We start from the raw sequence: 18,774 nt of genomic DNA, 5'->3' as shown, positions 1-18,774 counted from the left end.
TGGATTTGTTTGGGAATCTCAAAATATATCTTGCAGGATGATTTTTTTTAAAGCCTTAGATCATTTAAAAAAAACTTCTAATACAAAAAAACTATACGTTTTTTTTTTGCTTACTATACATGGTAATTGTTTTCCTAAAAAAAATTATTCTTACTCTACCGTACATGCTCATTTTTTTCAATACATTGGTTACTGCACGCTTGATACCGCAGGCACCCACTAGAGGGCGCCATGATCAACCGGACTGCAACAGTATTAGTGTTGGCTCGTGAGTGAACGATTCGTTCAAAAGACCGAACCTTTTCAGTGAAGAGAGTGATAGAATCACTTCCTAAAGTGATTCGTTCTTTTTTTCAGTTCATGTGACTTCAACCAGTAGGTGTCGGTAATGCCCATTGAAGCTGGTGCCACCTCGCCGTAAAACAAAACGAAGAAGAAAATGACGTCACTTCCTGTTTACGAACGAGTCGTGAATTGCATTTCCCGTTCACCAACGAACGAATCTGTGAGTGAACGAATCAGTGAGTGAGTGATTCGCATTTCCAGTTCAGCGTTTTCTCCAAGCTAACGGCTACCTTTATTGCATGAAGGGATGCGCCGTTATGCAACAACGGGGAGATTATGCTTCTCTTTGGGTCATCTTGATTTTATAACACTTATAGTAGTTTTTAAATAACGTGTATGCATATATACGCCTAAATATTGTTTCCAATATATCTACTGTAATTTCACATAGGATTGCTGGTTTGAAATTTACTTTTAATTTTTTTTTTTTTTTTTTTTTTTTAAATAAACATTTATGTTAAAACATGTCTGGTGTTTTATTCCTTGTTTTTATTTTTTTGGGCATGAAAACAAAAATCTGACATTTGGCTAACTGCTTTATATGACAATATGTGTAGGTACACCTCATGGACACTTCAATAGATACACTACACGAGGTAAAAAAAAAAAAAAAGAATAAATAAATAAAGGGTTAATTGCACAATAAAAGCACCTTTATGTATATTCTCTCACCTGGGATCGAACCAAGATCTTACCGAGCAAGAGCCCATGTCACTCACCAGTCAGCTATTTTGACCTGGCAGCAGGTTGCACTGTGTTGTACTAATGTGCATTTCAGTTAACTGAAAATCGAATCGGTTCACTAACCCTAACCTCCTGATTGGCTGTTTGGGCTGTGATGTCACTTGGACACTCCATTAGGTACACCGCCATTTTCAAGTGTACCTAATAACGGGCCACTTTATTAGGCAAATATCATGGTCAAAGGTCACAGGTGTCAAGCTCTAGTCCTCGGGGCCGCGTTCCAATAGAGCTGTGACCTTTGACCATGATATTTCCCTAATAAAGTGGCCACTTTATTATCTTGGAAAACATGTTGGAATGCGGCCCCAAGGACTAGAGCTTGACACCTGTGACCTTTGACCATAATATTTCCCTAATAAAGTGGCCTGTTATGAGGTACACTTGAAAATGGCGGTGTACCTAATGGAGTGTCCGTGTGATTCCCTCGTTAAGCGCACCTGCGTGAAAAGTTTTAGCTCCTTTCACGTTCTCCAGGAGCTAAAACTTTTCACGCAGGTGCGCTTAACGAGGGAATCGCATGGACACTCCATTAGGTACACCGCCATTTTCAAGTGTACTTAATAAAGTGGCCACTTTATTATCTTGGAAAACATGTTGGAATGCGGCCCCAAGGACTAGAGCTTGACACCTGTGACCTTTTACCATGATATTTCCCTAATAAAGTGGCCACTTTATTATCTTGGAAAACATGTTGGAATGCGGCCCCGAGGACTAGAGCTTGACACCTGTGACCTTTGACCATGATATTTCCCTAATAAAGTGGTCACTTTATTATCTTGGAAAACATGTTGGAATGCGGCCCCGAGGACTAGAGCGTGACACCTGTGACCTTTGACCATAATATTTCCCTAATAAAGTGGCCTGTTATTAGGTACACTTGAAAATGGCGGTGTACCTAATGGAGTGTCTGTGTGATTCCCTCGTTAAGCGCACCTGCGTGAAAAGTTTTAGCTCCGTTCACGTTCTCCAGGAGCTAAAACTTTTCACGCAGGTGCGCTTAACGAGGGAATCGCATGGACACTCCATTAGGTACACCGCCATTTTCAAGTGTACTTAATAAAGTGGCCACTTTATTATCTTGGAAAACATGTTGGAATGCGGCCCCAAGGACTAGAGCTTGACACCTGTGACCTTTGACCATGATATTTCCCTAATAAAGTGGTCACTTTGTTATCTAGGAAAACATGTGGGTTGCGGCCCCGAGGACTAGAGCTTGACACCTGTGACCTTTGACCATAATATTTCCCTAATAAAGTGGCCTGTTATTAGGTAAACTTGAAAATGGCGGTGTACCTAATGGAGTGTCCGTGTGATTCCCTCGTTAAGCGCACCTGCGTGAAAAGTTTTAGCTCCTTTCACGTTCTCCAGGAGCTAAAACTTTTCACGCAGGTGCGCTTAACGAGGGAATCGCATGGACACTCCATTAGGTACACCGCCATTTTCAAGTGTACCTAATAACAGGCCACTTTATTCTTTATTATCTTGGAAAACATGTTGGAATGCGGCCCCAAGGACTAGAGCTTGACACCTGTGACCTTTGACCATGATATTTCCCTAATAAAGTGGCCACTTTATTATCTTGGAAAACATGTTGGAATGCGGCCCCGAGGACTAGAGCTTGACACCTGTGACCTTTGACCATGATATTTCCCTAATAAAGTGGTCACTTTATTATCTTGGAAAACATGTTGGAATGCGGCCCCGAGGACTAGAGCGTGACACCTGTGACCTTTGACCATAATATTTCCCTAATAAAGTGGCCTGTTATTAGGTCCACTTGAAAATGGCGGTGTACCTAATGGAGTGTCCGTGTGATTCCCTCGTTAAGCGCACCTGCGTGAAAAGTTTTAGCTCCGTTCACGTTCTCCAGGAGCTAAAACTTTTCACGCAGGTGCGCTTAACGAGGGAATCGCATGGACACTCCATTAGGTACACCGCCATTTTCAAGTGTACTTAATAAAGTGGCCACTTTATTATCTTGGAAAACATGTTGGAATGCGGCCCCAAGGACTAGAGCTTGACACCTGTGACCTTTGACCATGATATTTCCCTAACAAAGTGGTCACTTTATTATCTTGGAAAACATGTTGGAATGCAGCCCCAAGGACTAGAGCTTGACACGTGACCTTTGACCATGATATTTCCCTAATAAAGTGGCCTGTTATTAGGTACACTTGAAAATGGCGGTGTACCTAATGGAGTGTCCGTGTGATTCCCTCGTTAAGCGCACCTGCGTGAAAAGTTTTAGCTCCTTTCACGTTCTGCAGGAGCTAAAACTTTTCACGCAGGTGCGCTTAACGAGGGAATCGCATGGACACTCCATTAGGTACACCGCCATTTTCAAGTGTACCTAATAAAGTGGCCACTTTATTATCTTGGAAAACATGTTGGAATGCAGCCCCAAGGACTAGAGCTTGACACCTGTGACCTTTGACCATGATATTTCCCTAATAAAGTGGCCACTTTATTATCTTGGAAAACATGTTGGAATGCGGCCCCAAGGACTAGAGCTTGACACCTGTGACCTTTGACCATAATATTTCCCTAATAAAGTGGCCTGTTATTAGGTACACTTGAAAATGGCGGTGTACCTAATGGAGTGTCCGTGTGATTCCCTCGTTAAGCGCACCTGCGTGAAAAGTTTTAGCTCCCGCGGAACGTGAAAGTGACCAAAAACTTTTCACGCAGGTGCGCTTAACGAGGGAATCGCATGGACGCTCCATTAGGTACACCGCCATTTTCAAGTGTACCTAATAACAGGCCACTTTATTATCTTGGAAAACATGTTGGAATGCAGCCCAAAGGACTAGAGCTTGACACCTGTGACCTTTGACCATGATATTTCCCTAATAAAGTGGCCACTTTATTATCTTGGAAAACATGTTGGAATGCGGCCCCGAGGACTAGAGCTTGACACCTGTGACCTTTGACCATAATATTTCCCTAATAAAGTGGCCTGTTATTAGGTCCACTTGAAAATGGCGGTGTACCTAATGGAGTGTCCGTGTGATTCCCTCGTTAAGCGCACCTGCGTGAAAAGTTTTAGCTCCTTTCACGTTCTGCAGGAGCTAAAACTTTTCACGCAGGTGCGCTTAACGAGGGAATCGCATGGACACTCCATTAGGTACACCGCCATTTTCAAATGTACCTCATAACAGGCCACTTTATTATCCTGGAAAACATGTTGGAATGCGGCCCCAAGGACTAGAGCTTGACACCTGTGACCTTTGACCATGATATTTCCCTAATAAAGTGGCCTGTTATTAGGTACACTTGAAAATGGCGGTGTACCTAATGGAGTGTCCGTGTGATTCCCTCGTTAAGTGCACCTGCGTGAAAAGTTTTAGCTCCTGCGGAACGTGAAAGGGGCTAAAACTTTTCACGCAGGTGCGCTTAACGAGGGTCACTTGGAAAACATGTTGGAACGCGGCCCAGAGGACTAGAGGTTGACACCTGTGACCTTTGACCGTGATATTTCCCTAATAAAGTGGCCTGTTATTAGGTACACTTGAAAATGGCGGTGTACCTAATGGAGTGTCCAAGTGACATCACAGATCAAACAGCCAATCAGAGGTGAGGGCGGGTGTGGCACTTTTCACTTTCATTTAAGCTTTGACCATGATTTTTCCCTAATGAAGTGGCCTGTGATTGAAAATGGCGGCGTACCTAATGGATTGTCCAAATGACGTCACGGTGATGTGCATTCCAGTTTTAAGTGAACTGAATCTTTAGAATCGGCTGGTTGGCCGCTGTTACTTTTTTTCCTTTGTCTTTTAGCTTTGTTTTTGCTTTGATGGCTTTTATCTTGTGCACTTTCTGACTTTCTTTGTGGCGCCGTTGTGTGGCAGCCTTATGAGAGCCTTTTGAGTTGCGCTCATGCCATCTGTGTGTCTTTTGTGTACCCACTCTGTGGTATGGATACTGCTGGGGCCTGAATTTCCCCACCCCTGGGGATCAATAAATATTCAATCAATCAATCAATCAATCAATCAAAAGGTTTGTTCAAAGGAATCGTTCACCGAATCGTTGGCTACACTTTCTTATTTATTCATTTTTTACCTCGTGTAGTGTACCTATGGAAGTGTCCAGGAGGTGTACCTACACATATTGTCATATAAAGCAGTTAACCAAGTGTCAGATTTTTGTTTTCATGCCCAAAAAAATAAAAACAAGGATTAAAACACCAGACATGTTTTAACATAAATGTTTATTAAAAAAAATAATAATAATAAAAAGAGTAAATTTCAAACCAGCAATCCAATGTGAAATCGCAGTAGATATGTTGGAAACAATATTTAGGCGTATATATGCATACACGTTATTTAAAAACTACTACAAGTGTTCTAAAATCAAGATGACCCAAAGAGAAGCATCATCTCCCCGTTGTTGCGTAACGGCGCATCCCTTCATGCAATACAGTTAGCCTTTAGCTTGGAGAAAACGCGCATAAAAGAAGTGGTGTTTCAGTGAGTGGTTCTTTCTTTCTTTCCTTGGCAAATCGTCAATCGACATTCTGGCTTCCATAGTTCATGCCAGGAGGGAGACGCAACACCTTCACTGACTGATCCGTTGATGCACGCACGGGAAGGAAGGCACTTCACCCATTGACTCGTTCGCGAACGGGAAAGTCGCGAATCGCTCCCTCACTGATCCGTTCTCGCGATGAACTGGAAATGCGAATCACTCACAGATTCGTTCGTTGGTAAACGGGAAATGCAATTCACGACTCGTTCGTGAACGGGAAGTGACGTCATTTTCTTCTTCGTTTTGTTTTACGGCGAGGTGGCACCAGCTTCAATGGGCATTACCGACACCTACTGGTTGACGTTATATGAACTGAAAAAATAACGAATCACGTGATTCGTTCACGCTCATTCACTGAAAAGACAAATCGTTCTTCTGAACGAATCGTTCACTCACGAGCCAATACTAGGTGTGGCTCTTTTCACTTTCAGATTTACGAGTCCTTGAACGATTCGTGTGAACGAATCTTTTGAGAGAACTGATTCTAAAGATTCAGTTCACTTAAAAGGACAGTAATGCACATCACTCAAGAGTATGTCATTATCCTCCATTTATTTTGTCACCATGAACATATAAATCATTACTTCATATTCATACATCAACATATGACTTGTGCGCTCAAGAGTAAGTTATGAGATGTATCAATTTTTATCAGAAATTAAAGGGAACAATAATCTATTAAAAAAAATACAAATAACATGAGTGTCTGCCTTCTATTATCTAGCTGTACTCTATTCTTTGAAACATAATTATACATTAAAAAAAAAAAATCTATACAAAATATAAAAATATTCTGGCTCTTCATTCAAGATTCAAGAATTTTTATTCGCCATGTTTGAGCATGCCAAACAAGGAATTTGACTTTGGTACATCACAGCCTCTGTTCAACATTTAGTTGACTAACAACACTCAGTATGTGTGAAAAATAACAAATATTCTCAAACATCCCCTGATCTTAAACTCCCAGGAGGGCAAGGAAAAACTCGAAACCTCTAAATAAGGTGCTTAAATATTCATGTGGCCTTCTGTAAACTACAAAAACGTTGTTAAATAAATGAATTAAAAAACAGTAAATTAATGAATTATATATTACATTATGAATGATTAATAATAACTCATTGAAAAAAAAATTGTAAAGGCAGACTCATTTTTTGCAGTGTTTTTGTTGGATCTCATTCGCTTGTATTGTACCTAAATAAATAAAGATTCCTTGAAGATTAAACGCAGTTAAACACACCTAAACTGTATTTAGGTGGTGATTTTTATATTTGCCACTAGAGGGAGCTCTAGCAGTGTGTTGCACTTCCAAAAAAGTCCAACTGATCTATTTGCCATTCTTTAACTTCTTCTGCTGAAACTTCCTGAAGTGAGTCTGGATGGTGGCCGCGGCCTTGTCCACGGGGCTGAGGGGGGGCGGGCCTAGCACTTCACTGCAGCACGTGCCGTTACTGGCGTTGGAGTCTGATTGGCAAAGGAAGACACACATTTTTTAGACACAGGGTTGCAAAATTAAAATTTTATAGGTGGTGACAAAACTAGAATGAGCAGCACAATGTCCAAGAAAAGAGTTTTACTTACACTTTCTGTACACACCCATGCTGTTCCTTCTGAAGCCATCCAGCTGCAAAACAAATCAAGACAAACTAAATAAAATATTGAATACAACAGTCGGAAGGAGATGCCTTCCCAAACAGCAACAGCTGAGTAGAAAGAAGCTTTTCCTGTTTTGTAAGTGAACACTGTGGAGCCGTGTGATGCCACTGAAGGAGTGGTACTCGGGCGCCCTCTTGTGGTACAGTTCAGTTTTACAGCCTAGCCTAAAAATACATTTCGTGCGTAGTCATGCTAAGACAATTAGATAGCATGCAGTGGGAAAGGTTGAGTGCGGTCAGATGAAGCTTAACTTTTACATTGACAAGGCCCATGTCATCAATCACAAAGGCATCATTTGTGATTCATTTTAATAAATAAGTTCTCATAGAATGAGAATACAACCATTTTTTGGATGCATTTGCATTGGCGACAAAAAAACCACTGTACTGAGTCGTTCTTTGTTTTTCGTTTTCAAATGTAAAATACAAAGGTGACAAAAATTCTAGTCTGACACTCCAGACACTCTCCAAAGAGTGACGTCCGTCCAAACTAAGTGGAGAATGCTGAGTTGCGTGAGGAGCATCAGATACAAAGCGACGTGATCAGGCATCTGTACTGCTATGCGACGGGGAACATTTGTTACATTCTTTCAACTGTCAAATCAGATATGCTGGCACAACGTGCGCAAGAAAAGTACCCTGCCACGTGCATGACGAGCCCTGTGCGCATGTGTTGGTTGATGTAACGACTTCCAACACAAATCGCCTTGATTGGGATTTGCAGCCCAAGCACAGCGGGAGAAGCCTCGAGTCTGAATGCTAAAGGCTAAAGGCTAGAGCTGCTTAGCCCCACTCATTTGGCAACGTGCCCGCTCCGATCAGCTCACCGCACAACATTGAATTCAACAACCGGGTCATAGGTCATCTGTAGGGGGGGGGGCAATAAATCATTTTGACCAATCACTGCATTGCCTCCAAACTAGGAATTGTATTAAATGACGTTCCAAGTTTGATAACGTGTCATTAGGAGATAGTTACCTGTTTTTTACTAACAATCTCAATCTTCAAAACGGTTTAAATTTGAGCCAGATATATCAAATATATCCAAACCTAACGTTTCCCACCTCATCTGCTTTGCTGCTTCTGCGGCTGTGTGACACGGAATGCACCTGCCAGGGCAAAGGCTGGGACACCATGTATGGCAGAGGCTCTTGCTGGTGACCAAAGTGCTCCCCTATCTGCAAACGCAAAGCGTAGTCATTACAAAAGGTCAAACACACAATAGCTCCAATTTCAAATTCTACATGAGCGTGACGGGACTAGCATTATTAGGATTACCCCCCCCCCACCACCAGAGATTTTCCATTAAGCATTGTTTGTACAAGTTGTTTTTTGGTCAATTGGATGAATATGAACATAATATGAGAGTGGAACTTTATTAGGACACTTACGCAATATAATTTTTAGATCCAAAATTGCAATGGCTACCGAGCAATAAATTTATGATGTAAACAAATCAAATTTTGCAGTTATGTAGAGCTTCACTACATATTTCTGTTTTCTCTGTAGTAAAAAATATTTGTACTTCACATTGGCAGCTTCACGCAGGCGGAAAAAAAACTGGAATAGTAGCGAGATGGAAAGAAAAAAAAAAATCTGCTGGCATGAACGCTAACCACCAGCTTCTATCCATTCATTTGAAAAATCCTTATTACGGCCTTACCGATTGCACGACTCGGACCATCACGAACATGGCCGTTAGCATGGTGATCAACATCCTGCCCACTTGAGCGTTCCCTACGATAGATACTCCTTATGCCCTGAGCTTGCTCTCCACAATGAAGACGAAGGGACACTATGGAGGCGCACAGGCGAGAAGATTGAAGAGCAGCTCAACAAGGGCAATCGACTTGATTATGGCAACTCGCACTTGCTCCTAGATGCACACGCACACACACACGCACTTTACTCCCACGGTGTCTGACACATGAAGGTAGAAAAGCTTTGCAAGGCATGTTAAAGAGCTTTGTAGGACATAAATAGAGAGGCGCTAATCTTTTTCCTCTGCACAGCAACTTATCCCTCAGGTGTGCTCGTATCATTCCCCACAGGACTGCAAGCTCACTTTGTATTAGTTTGCCATCAAATAAATAATATAATAGCCATCACGTGTCACATTCACACAACCATTTACCTATGAAAGAATTGGACTCTTTTATTTTGCAGACAAATTCCAGGAATATTTGTATGTGCGTTGTTATGAGCGGACATTGATTGTGTCAGACAAAGAATGTTGACCAAACCAGTAGTGCCACTTGTTCACTTAATGATGTTCATGCGTGTGACTTGTTGAATATGTTGGATGGTGGAGATAGAAGACAAGAGGAGGAATGTGAGGAGAGGTGCCTATAAGAGCTTCGCCGCGAGACAGCTGCTGCTGACTTCTGAATACATGTGAAGGAATACGTCCCGTGCTGGTTCATCTGAAAAAAAGAAAAGAGAGATAAGGTAAGGACATGCAGAATCTACATATTGAAAAAGAACATGCTGCTGTCTTGAATTGAAATGAAACCAATTGTGTGCCAGGGATTTTGATATGGTGCATTTGAATGACATCACAGGTTTTTGCACATTTCCACTAAAAATTGGTGATGTGAAGAAAAAAAGTCAAGCAAAAGGAAGAAGACCATCATGTCAACCAAACTTTCAAAGAGGCTGAGCAGCAAAAGGAAAAGTAAGTTTATTTTGATGTTGATTTTTAAAAAAATATTATTATCATTATTGTTGATTAACATCGCCAATATGTTATTAGCTTGACACAACACAGCATTTAGCACACTTAGCATTTGCGAGTATCAAACCGTTTGTGCTTCGTTCAAACCAGAGCCCCCGAAGAACAAGGCTGAAGTTCTAATCCAACTTGGTCTAAAGGCTTTCTATCCCTCCCAACTGGAACCAGCATCAATATTGGACCTCAGCACCTGGATCCTGGACAACCGTACACCTCGGGAACCCAACGATCTGCCAAAATCTTTCCTTCATAGACTTTGGCTGCTGCGCCCAGATGCTCGAAGTACTTGCTGCACAGCCCTCTCAGATACTCTGGCGAGTCCTTCTGAGAAGGTTGATGGATTCCGCTCAACTACCATCAACCCTCTTGATCTGGTGACTGCTGTTTTTTTATGTGCTAACACTTTCCTTCAGCAGCAGATAACAGCACATATGCTGCAATGCCAGTTTGCCGTGCCCCTGATTCTTCCGCATGTAGATGATGAAGAACCCAGTAGCTTTCTACTTTGGCCTTTGAGAGGGGTCGTGAGACAATGGAGGCCCAACACTGAAAAAGTTCAAGAAGCAGTTCTGGCAAGTACACCCATGCCAATCATCTCATGCGTGAGGCTCGGTTCCTGTCGTGTCTCAAAGTCCGAGGTGCTGAATCATGTCATGGGCAGTGGAACGTTCCTCCACGAAGGGATGGAAGGAGGACGATTACCTCGAAGCCTCTCCAACGGTCTTGTAGAGGCTGCATGGTATCTTCCAACAGGAAACTCTAACACAGACATTTTTCCAGTTCCAGTGGTCTTCTCAAATCTCCGGGGAGATGCAAGCACTCATGAGAATTGCCTCTACTTTCTGAGCCAAGCGTCTTCAGCGGTTATTGTTTTCTGTGACAATCCTGAGGAGAAAACAAAACAACTTCTCGCCTCCTGCAACATAATAGCAAGCAAGCTCATTTTGATTGACCTCGCTGAGACTGAGAATTGGAAGGACAGATCAGTGAAGTTTGTCAGTAATAGCCTTCAGGAGACGACAGGTCTTCCAGATGCATCGATCATCTCAGGAAAAGCTTTGAATGCGGAGAACCTTGCGAATGTTCTTTGTGATACCGTCAACCATTTGCTACCAGACTTGAGACTCGTAACACTCGAAGAAGCAGCAAAGTCAGCAGTGACGGTCGGGCTTCATTGCGACGAAGGGACGGTCTGTAAAAAAACCATGGGCAGAGCGGAAGATGTTCTGAAAGGTTTACATGAGGGACCTGATGTGTTCAGGCAGAAGCAACTTCCGCTACAAGGTGCTTTGTGGAGCCGATTGGCTGAAATTGAGAAAGATGAAAGTCGAAAGAACAAAGAAGGAAAAGAGCTTGATCCTCAATTGCAAAATGAGAAAAAAGACATCATGGGTAGTTTGAGCAGATACAAAAAGACTTCATCCATGAAGAATTTCACAAATGCTCTTTCAACTCCAGATAAAGCTGAGAGAATGTACTTCCTCAATTGGATGAGGGTGAAACTTCGACTACTCCAGATGCAAAAACAAATCAACCTAAAAGATCTGCTAAGTCAGAAAACAATGGAGAAAAACGGCATTCCTGAGCAACCGGACCTTCCGAGTGTCGCTAACGATGACGTGGATGATAGCGACAGTTTTTACACAGATTCAACATTTCAGGGTGGGGACATCGAGACGATTCCAGATACCAATCAGGAAGTTGCGGATTCAGGGAAAGAAGTCGCTTCAAAGCTTTTTTTCCAAACACAAAACAATGTCAGACCAGAGAACGGCTTTGAGGAATCAACTTTTCACAAGACTTCCTCTGCAAAGGAACAAACGTGGCAAGAAATGTTGGTCAAAGATGAGGAAATAGCATCTGTACATTCATGTTTGCGTAGGCTGACGCAAAGAAGAGCTAATAATCTGGAGGTCAACGATTTTGAGAGTGACTTGGGTTCGGAGCATCGTTTGCATAGTGAAAACAAAGGAACAGAGTCTCTGCAAAATGAATTTCCAATTTCAAAAGACAAACCAGGTTCTTTGTTGTTGGAAACTGGAACCTTAGACGTTCAAGGGACTCAATTTAGTGCATCAACAATTCAGGAGTCTTCTAGAGACGAACAAAGCTACCAGGATGCATTTGTTGGAGATCAGACAAGTGCACGGTCATTTTTGCTGAGGTTCAAGAAGCGTCACAATCTGCAGGCCACTGATTCAGAGCGTGAAGGAGGTTTTCAGACCCAAAACCAGCAACCAGGTGAAAAGGCAACCCTTGAGAATGACTTCAGCGAATCAGCTTATCACAAGATGGCTGCCGCTGAAGAACAAATCGTCCAAAATGCATTGGTTGAAGATAAGGCAATCACATCTGCAAAGCCGTTTTTGCTGGAGCTTGAGCAGTTTACAGATAAGGACCTTGAGGTCGCTGATTCGGAGAGTGAAATAGCTTTCGAGCACAGTTTTCAAATCCCAACCAATGACGAATCAGAGTCTCTGCCAAATGGACATTGTGACTCTTCAAATGAAGAAGAGATCCTGGGTGAAGGAAAAAAATCTCAGATTTCAGCTTTTAGAGATGCTGAACGCTTAGATGGCAGTGAAGCAACCTCTCAGGAGACTTTTTCCGCAGAAGGACCGCAAGCTGCGTCTACCGAAGGTCAGGTAGCATTTTCACTGGGACTTGAGCACTTTTTGCGTGAGATGGGCCTCATTTTTGAACTCGCCCACATCAGCCCCGGTAGCGGGAGCCATAACGAACTGCGACTCCCAAATCTTGCCGCCGACTTGCTCCTCAGTGGGATTCCACTTGAACTCATGGACGGAGACGCTTCGAATATTCCCAAGCACTGGCTCGGCAACGTCCTTGCAGAAATTAAACATCGCTTCCCTCAAGAACGCTTGAAGGTTCTGACGAGTCTTGGAGTGCATCATGCAAGGAATGCTGAGATCCTTTCGGCATTATTTGGGGTGACATTTCCAGATGGATGCAAAAGCTCCGCAAAAGGCCTCTACGTGGTTTCCCTTCAAGTACCACCCAAGTTCAAAAAGAAGCTCAACTGTGATTTTCTCCTGCTGATGGATGTCGAGGGGCTCTGCTCTTCAACCGACGGTCGGTTAAGCACTTGGGTCAGAGATAACGAAATGGCAACTGTGGCAGCTGGAATGAGTGATGTCTTAATTCAAAACCTCTGCTCACGTTCAGCTTCCGAGCTTGAGACGAACCTCACGGTTGCGGTCAATGCTTTGTTACGCATCAGAGAATGCGGCTCCATGCCCATCTGCAAAGCTTTAGTCCAGGATGACGGGATAAATACCTCATTAGAAGCCACGCAGTTACAACGTGTGTCGAACATTCTGAAGACTGGCGAGAGAACCCTTGGAGATGCTGACAACATGATTGATCATTCGAAGAAATCAATTCCCTACGTTAGACCGTGGTACAATGAGCCAATCTCGAAATCGGTTGACAGCGAGCACAGTGAGGTGATGCTGAAGTTAAAGCGTACAATGTTTGCGGCATTGAAAGAGGCAGTCCCGCCATCAAAAATATGTGCTTGGCAGGATTTGTTGGCCCGTTTGTGTTTTGTTTGGGAAGCGGTCAAATCAGAATCCTTCTCTGTCAGCCTGCGAAATAAAGACATCGGTATGGCGTTGTCCATATTTTGCGCTGAGATTTTCCAGTGGGAGGAATGTTTGTGGGAACATATGGAAGGTTGGCTCACACAAGCCACTAGGACAATCCATTCCACCGAGCCAGATGCTACGGATCCTTCCAGCCAAAACGACTTTCTGTGCGAGTTACAATATGAAGCTAGACGAGAGGTCAAAAGGGAAGTTAACAAACACAAGTCACATTTGAAGGCTGGTTTGAAGGAAAATAAGCTTGATGAGAACATTACCATCTTAAAAAGTATCCTCTTTAGCAAAATGATGGAGCTTGAAGAACGAGTAACAACGACGACAATCGAAAGACTGGAAAGAATCAATGAGGACCATTTTTCTTCCACTCAGCACAACCGAATCGAGACCGTGCTGGAATTGGAGCAAAATGCCAGGGTTCAGAAACTTTTAGACAGCAGTGGATCAGAAAACCACTTTGTCAAAGACGAAACTCTAGAAGAAGAATTTGAGGATGCATGGAAGGAGTCATTGTCCAAATTTGATTTCAGACCTTCAGAAACAGACGATATTACCCAAAGAGTATTGAAACTTCTCACAGAAAACCTCTGCAGCCAAGGTCTCCAAAAACACTTGTATAAGCTTCTGGATTTCGGCCAGAATCAGGCGACGTTCTTCAGAGTGCACGATGAGTACTTTGGATACAGTAGCAGAATGAAAAACTTGTTTGAAAACAACAAATCACCAAAGGTTAAGGCTCAGCAACTTGCATGCAACGTCATGGAGCATTACAAGCAGTTTGTTGACGAAAAAGTCCGTTTACCGCAAGACTTCTCCGACAGTTACATCACGGAACTTCTCGAGATGATTGATAAAACCTTGCAAGAAGCACAACTGGAAATCAAAACAGCCTTTGGGGTCGATCTAAAAGTCTTTGTTTGTAACGCCGCTTGCAGAGATTTCCAAAAAGTCCACAATCGCTTCGCCAAGGACGGAGAACTCCTAAAGTCCATTAAAGGCAAAAAAAGTGTACTCAAGGCCGATTTCATTTATCAGTTCAGAAAGAGAGACCAGCGTCAAAAGTTGGCTCGTAGGTTCCTTTCTGACATCATCCAACCTATAGTGATGAACTATGTCTATGAACCTCTTGGCATGCAAATTGCAGAGGAGATCCAAAGTAAAGCCCCAAAACATCTCTCCCCACAAGCCTTCCACAAGAGTTTGCTGGAAGAGATCATTATGAAAGACCAATTTGAAAGCTTCACAGAGTACTTATTTTCCTACGACACCTTCAGGTTGAGGAAGATCCAGGAGACAGTCGTGGCTCATTTGTCAGACTGGAATGTGAATACGTGGAGGCTCCAGCGTCTCGGGGAGATCATCGGTAACGTTGCGTCAGCTGTGAGCCAAGTCACAGTAGGCGACAGCCAAGTGCTAAGTGACACCAAGCCAATTCTAAAGCAAGTGTGCCTCATCCTGGAGGATTCTGGAGACACGTGCATTCCCTGGGAGTCTTTGGAGGGACCGCTCTATAGTATCACCACGGAATGGGATCACTTTGTCACGTATTTCATGGAGTTGCTGGCGGAACTGCGCCTGAACCTTGCACAGGCTTTTTCCCAACACATGAGTGGCGACCAACTACTTGACCGCCTTCCCACTCAGCCAAGAGACTGCCTTTTCAACAAACTCAAAGGCTGCCATGCCCGATGTCCGGTGTGCAGTGCACCATGTGAAGTCGAACAAACTGGACATGAGCTTCACGAGACCTTGCTCCACAGGCCCAAATGCATGTTGGAGCCCACTTCTCTGATCAGCCCTGAAAGCACAAACCCAGATGACCTGGAACCACAAGATATCACTGTGGCTTGCTGGCAACTCCAAGACCTCCATCCAGACTGGAATCTTTCAGCCAAAGAGGCGAGCAGCAGTCCTTACTGGAGGTATGTTCAAGATGTCATAAGAAGTGTCACATCCAGATCCAGAATGTAAACATTTGAAGCCAAACTCTGGCAGGGTTACTATTTTCCGGACCTGGATTTGACACCTCTGAATGTCGCCAGTAGTCTTTTCTCAATATCATTCTTTGTGTCGACTAATCATCATTTTTCTTTCCTTTAAAGGTATGTGTTAGCAAGATTTAGCGAGAGCTTGGCAAAGAAATACAATCAGAAGCCACCAGTGATCCCAGAAGAGTGGAAGGCCATCACAAAAAAAGAGGCCTTGGAAAGTCTGAGGGACAACGTCCTTCTCAGTGGACACCCTTAAACGCTATCCAAGTCCAACACATCCAATGCATTATGTACTAGTATTGAAATTTGTCATTTCTTTCCTCTTCTCTCTGTGTTTTGGACAAAAGGAACAAAGTTTGCTCATCATTGAACAGCAACGTAATTGGTTAGCCATGCTGCGAGTGAAAACCTATTCAAATGATGCTTTCCGTGACTTAAAAAAAAGGGATTGGGAAAAAAAACCTATATTTGTTTTTGCTAGCTATCGCTAGCTAGCTCACATCTATCGCACTTGCGATGGAAATAATGACATCACGAAACCCAAAATCCTGATTGGTCCAATAACTCGGGAATCACTCGGCAACTCAGGTCTGGAATCTGCTTGGGTAAAAGTTGTAACATTGTAAGGGGCTGATTGATTGTGTTGTAAATATCATTTCCACGGATTATGACACATCCACTGCACTTCAATTGTGAAGGAAGAGGAGTGATTCATCACTGACAATAGAGGCTGTTTGGAAATTATGATCACTGAGGTTTGCAGAGAATGTGAATGTCATTGAAATCAATTAACAAAATAAAGCATGCGTGGAAAGGCCTTACACATTGAAGATGAGTGTGTGTGTGTGTGTGTTTAATCTATTTGAAATAAATCCAATACATGAATTTAATAAATAGACTTTGCTTATGACTAAATATAAATCTTTGGAGGCATAGCAATAAATTTTATAACACAACTGAAGTAAATGAGATTTTCCTGTCTCCCACGACTATGCCCACGCAAACACTAGATTGGAGAACTGATTAAAATGTTGCGGTTACGTAATTGGCCACTATTTGCACGCCAGTTCTTCATAGGAATGTGACAAACAAATGAAAGACTTGAATGCAAAATTTCAAGGATGGATGGATGGTTTTGTCAGGGAGCGGTGACTCCCACTAAAAGACAACAATCTTGGGCAAAATTGAAAAAGAACAAATAGAGACAATTACAGACCTTCACGAAAAACAAACTTGTGCATTACAGGCACGCACAAGCGACTGAAAGTTCCCCACAAGTGCCTCTGCCTAATTCAACGCGCTACAGGAAGAAGCGGCATCATGCTCTCTGCAGTGGACATGCTTGGAAAAGTGGAGACACAAAGGCCTAACGAAACTGGCAACTGCTTTGAAGAGACCTTTGCAGTTTTGAATGGTCATTTTGGTCCAAGATCCAGATCCTTGGCACAGATAGAAAATTGCTTCTGGCTAGCTCTGGTGTATAACAGGAATGAGAATCTTACTTAACGTCACAGCTATCAATCATGAAACAAAGCGAATTGCAACAGCCACATTTGAACAAACGCTACGGATTGTGTTTCGTTACATTGAATTGCTTTTTCGTTTACAGACACCTGTCATTAAAGGAACGACAAAATCAATCAAATGGTCAATTGTCCTCCGTTTTCAGCAAAATGATGTCCTTGCAAAATTCTTTGACATATAGTCATCAATATCCACTGCCAGAACACACACACACACACACACACACACACACACACACACACACACACACACACACACACACACCTCTATATTGTCCCTCAGAGTACTCCCCTGAATGGTCCTTACCATTGATTCTCCCTCCCATTTGTAGCAGTGTGAAATGGCCACAAAGGAGATTTTGATCGTCAGACCTTTTTTGGCACACCCACCAATACCTAATACAAAGAGGCCCCTGACTTCTCGGGAGGCAAGGAAATTGAAAAGAAATCCTGCAAAGGGAATAGCCTTTATTTTTTTAAACAAGGTGTTGCTGTGACGAAGAGATAGCGGCATACAGACACACAAATAGGATCAAATGTCTATGTTTACGAAAATCTGAACAGACAAAAATACAACCATTGCGTGGAGAGCTCGCCAATTGAAAAAGCAAAGGCACGACCAATCTACATGAAGCCGAACGGATCGTGCCCAGAAAGCACAGTGCCGAACAAAGCGATGGAAGAGCTGAAGAACTATGCAAATTGAGGTGTGTCAAGCTTAACTTGAGTTGCTATTTGAGCACCTGCAGATGAGCACAACACTGGCTGGTGTGAAATATTTGAATAAATTAAACACAGAAACCAACCCGCCTCCCTTTCCGACAAGTCGTGTAAAACAAAGCGTGAAATGAAGTTAAGTGTTGATTATGTACTTGCCGAAATAAATCAAATCAAACGAGACAGATTTTCAGAATGTCAGAATGAGTACTTAAAGTGAAATATAACATTGAATGGAATTGAAGTTGAAAGAAATTGCTCTTTTCTTTGATAGTGGGCTTTCAATATAAGTGGAGTGTTTAGGTGGGCCATTTGGTGGTCTTTTTGCAGTCCGTACAGTCATTACAAACAACTCTGAAGCATAGCGTGTCGTGTCGCACCCTGCTGCTAACGCAGCGTGATAGCCGTGCTGTCTGCTCCACCAATAATATGGACCAATTACATTCAGTAATGCAGTGTTGCCATGACAACGCCAGAGATGCTATTTTGCTTATTCCAGAGCCTTGCACACTGTTCACAGGTTAGCGCGTCTGGTTCGCACATCTGGGTTCAAATCTGTGACGTTGAAGTTTGTATTTTGAAAGGCTCTCATTACTCCTAATAAGGATCCTGCTGTAAAACACACATTTGATTTTTTTTTTCTTTTTTTAAAAACAGAAGTTGTGGCATTTAAAGTCAACGTCAAAAGCTCGCCTATAAAACTAACAGACAAAAACAATATTTTCAATATACTTATAATTACTTTGAGTTAATTTCATCAATGCAAAATGAAGTTTCAGTTAGTTATTAAGGTCGAAGCCGGAATCAAACACCGCACCTCTGGAAGGGTGACATGGGAACCAGTGCCCCACCGTAAGGCACACGAGTTTTTATTTTATTTTGCAGACAAAAAAGTTGAACGTTAGTTCAGTACTTATTAATTAT

At 42.6% G+C, this 18,774-nt stretch overlaps 2 protein-coding genes across 2 annotated transcripts; one reads left to right on the top strand and one right to left on the bottom strand.

Annotated features, from left to right (window-relative positions):
- Positions 1-6,729: 6,729 nt before the first annotated feature.
- Positions 6,730-9,803, bottom strand: LOC119132039. The gene is made up of 4 exons (XM_037266915.1): positions 8,929-9,803; positions 8,330-8,443; positions 7,192-7,234; positions 6,730-7,074 (listed from the first exon to the last, which is right to left on the bottom strand). Exons 1-4 carry the CDS (start codon positions 8,980-8,982, stop codon positions 6,938-6,940), a joined length of 348 nt encoding a protein of 115 aa, XP_037122810.1. The 5' UTR covers positions 8,983-9,803; the 3' UTR covers positions 6,730-6,937.
- A 13-nt stretch (positions 9,804-9,816) lies between these two features.
- On the top strand, positions 9,817-16,440 carry si:dkey-202l22.6 (interferon-induced very large GTPase 1). Its single transcript, XM_037266913.1, has 3 exons — positions 9,817-9,939; positions 10,090-15,541; positions 15,722-16,440. The coding sequence occupies exons 1-3, from the start codon at positions 9,897-9,899 to the stop codon at positions 15,864-15,866; spliced, it is 5,640 nt and encodes a 1,879-aa protein (XP_037122808.1). The 5' UTR covers positions 9,817-9,896; the 3' UTR covers positions 15,867-16,440.
- The last annotated feature ends 2,334 nt before the right edge of the window (positions 16,441-18,774 follow it).

The sequence above is a fragment of the Syngnathus acus genome, chromosome 13, assembly GCF_901709675.1.
Source record: "Syngnathus acus chromosome 13, fSynAcu1.2, whole genome shotgun sequence".
NCBI classification, from domain to species: domain Eukaryota; kingdom Metazoa; phylum Chordata; class Actinopteri; order Syngnathiformes; family Syngnathidae; genus Syngnathus; species Syngnathus acus.
Note: the sequence above shows the minus strand (reverse complement) of the source record. Positions and strands in the feature narration are given on the sequence as shown.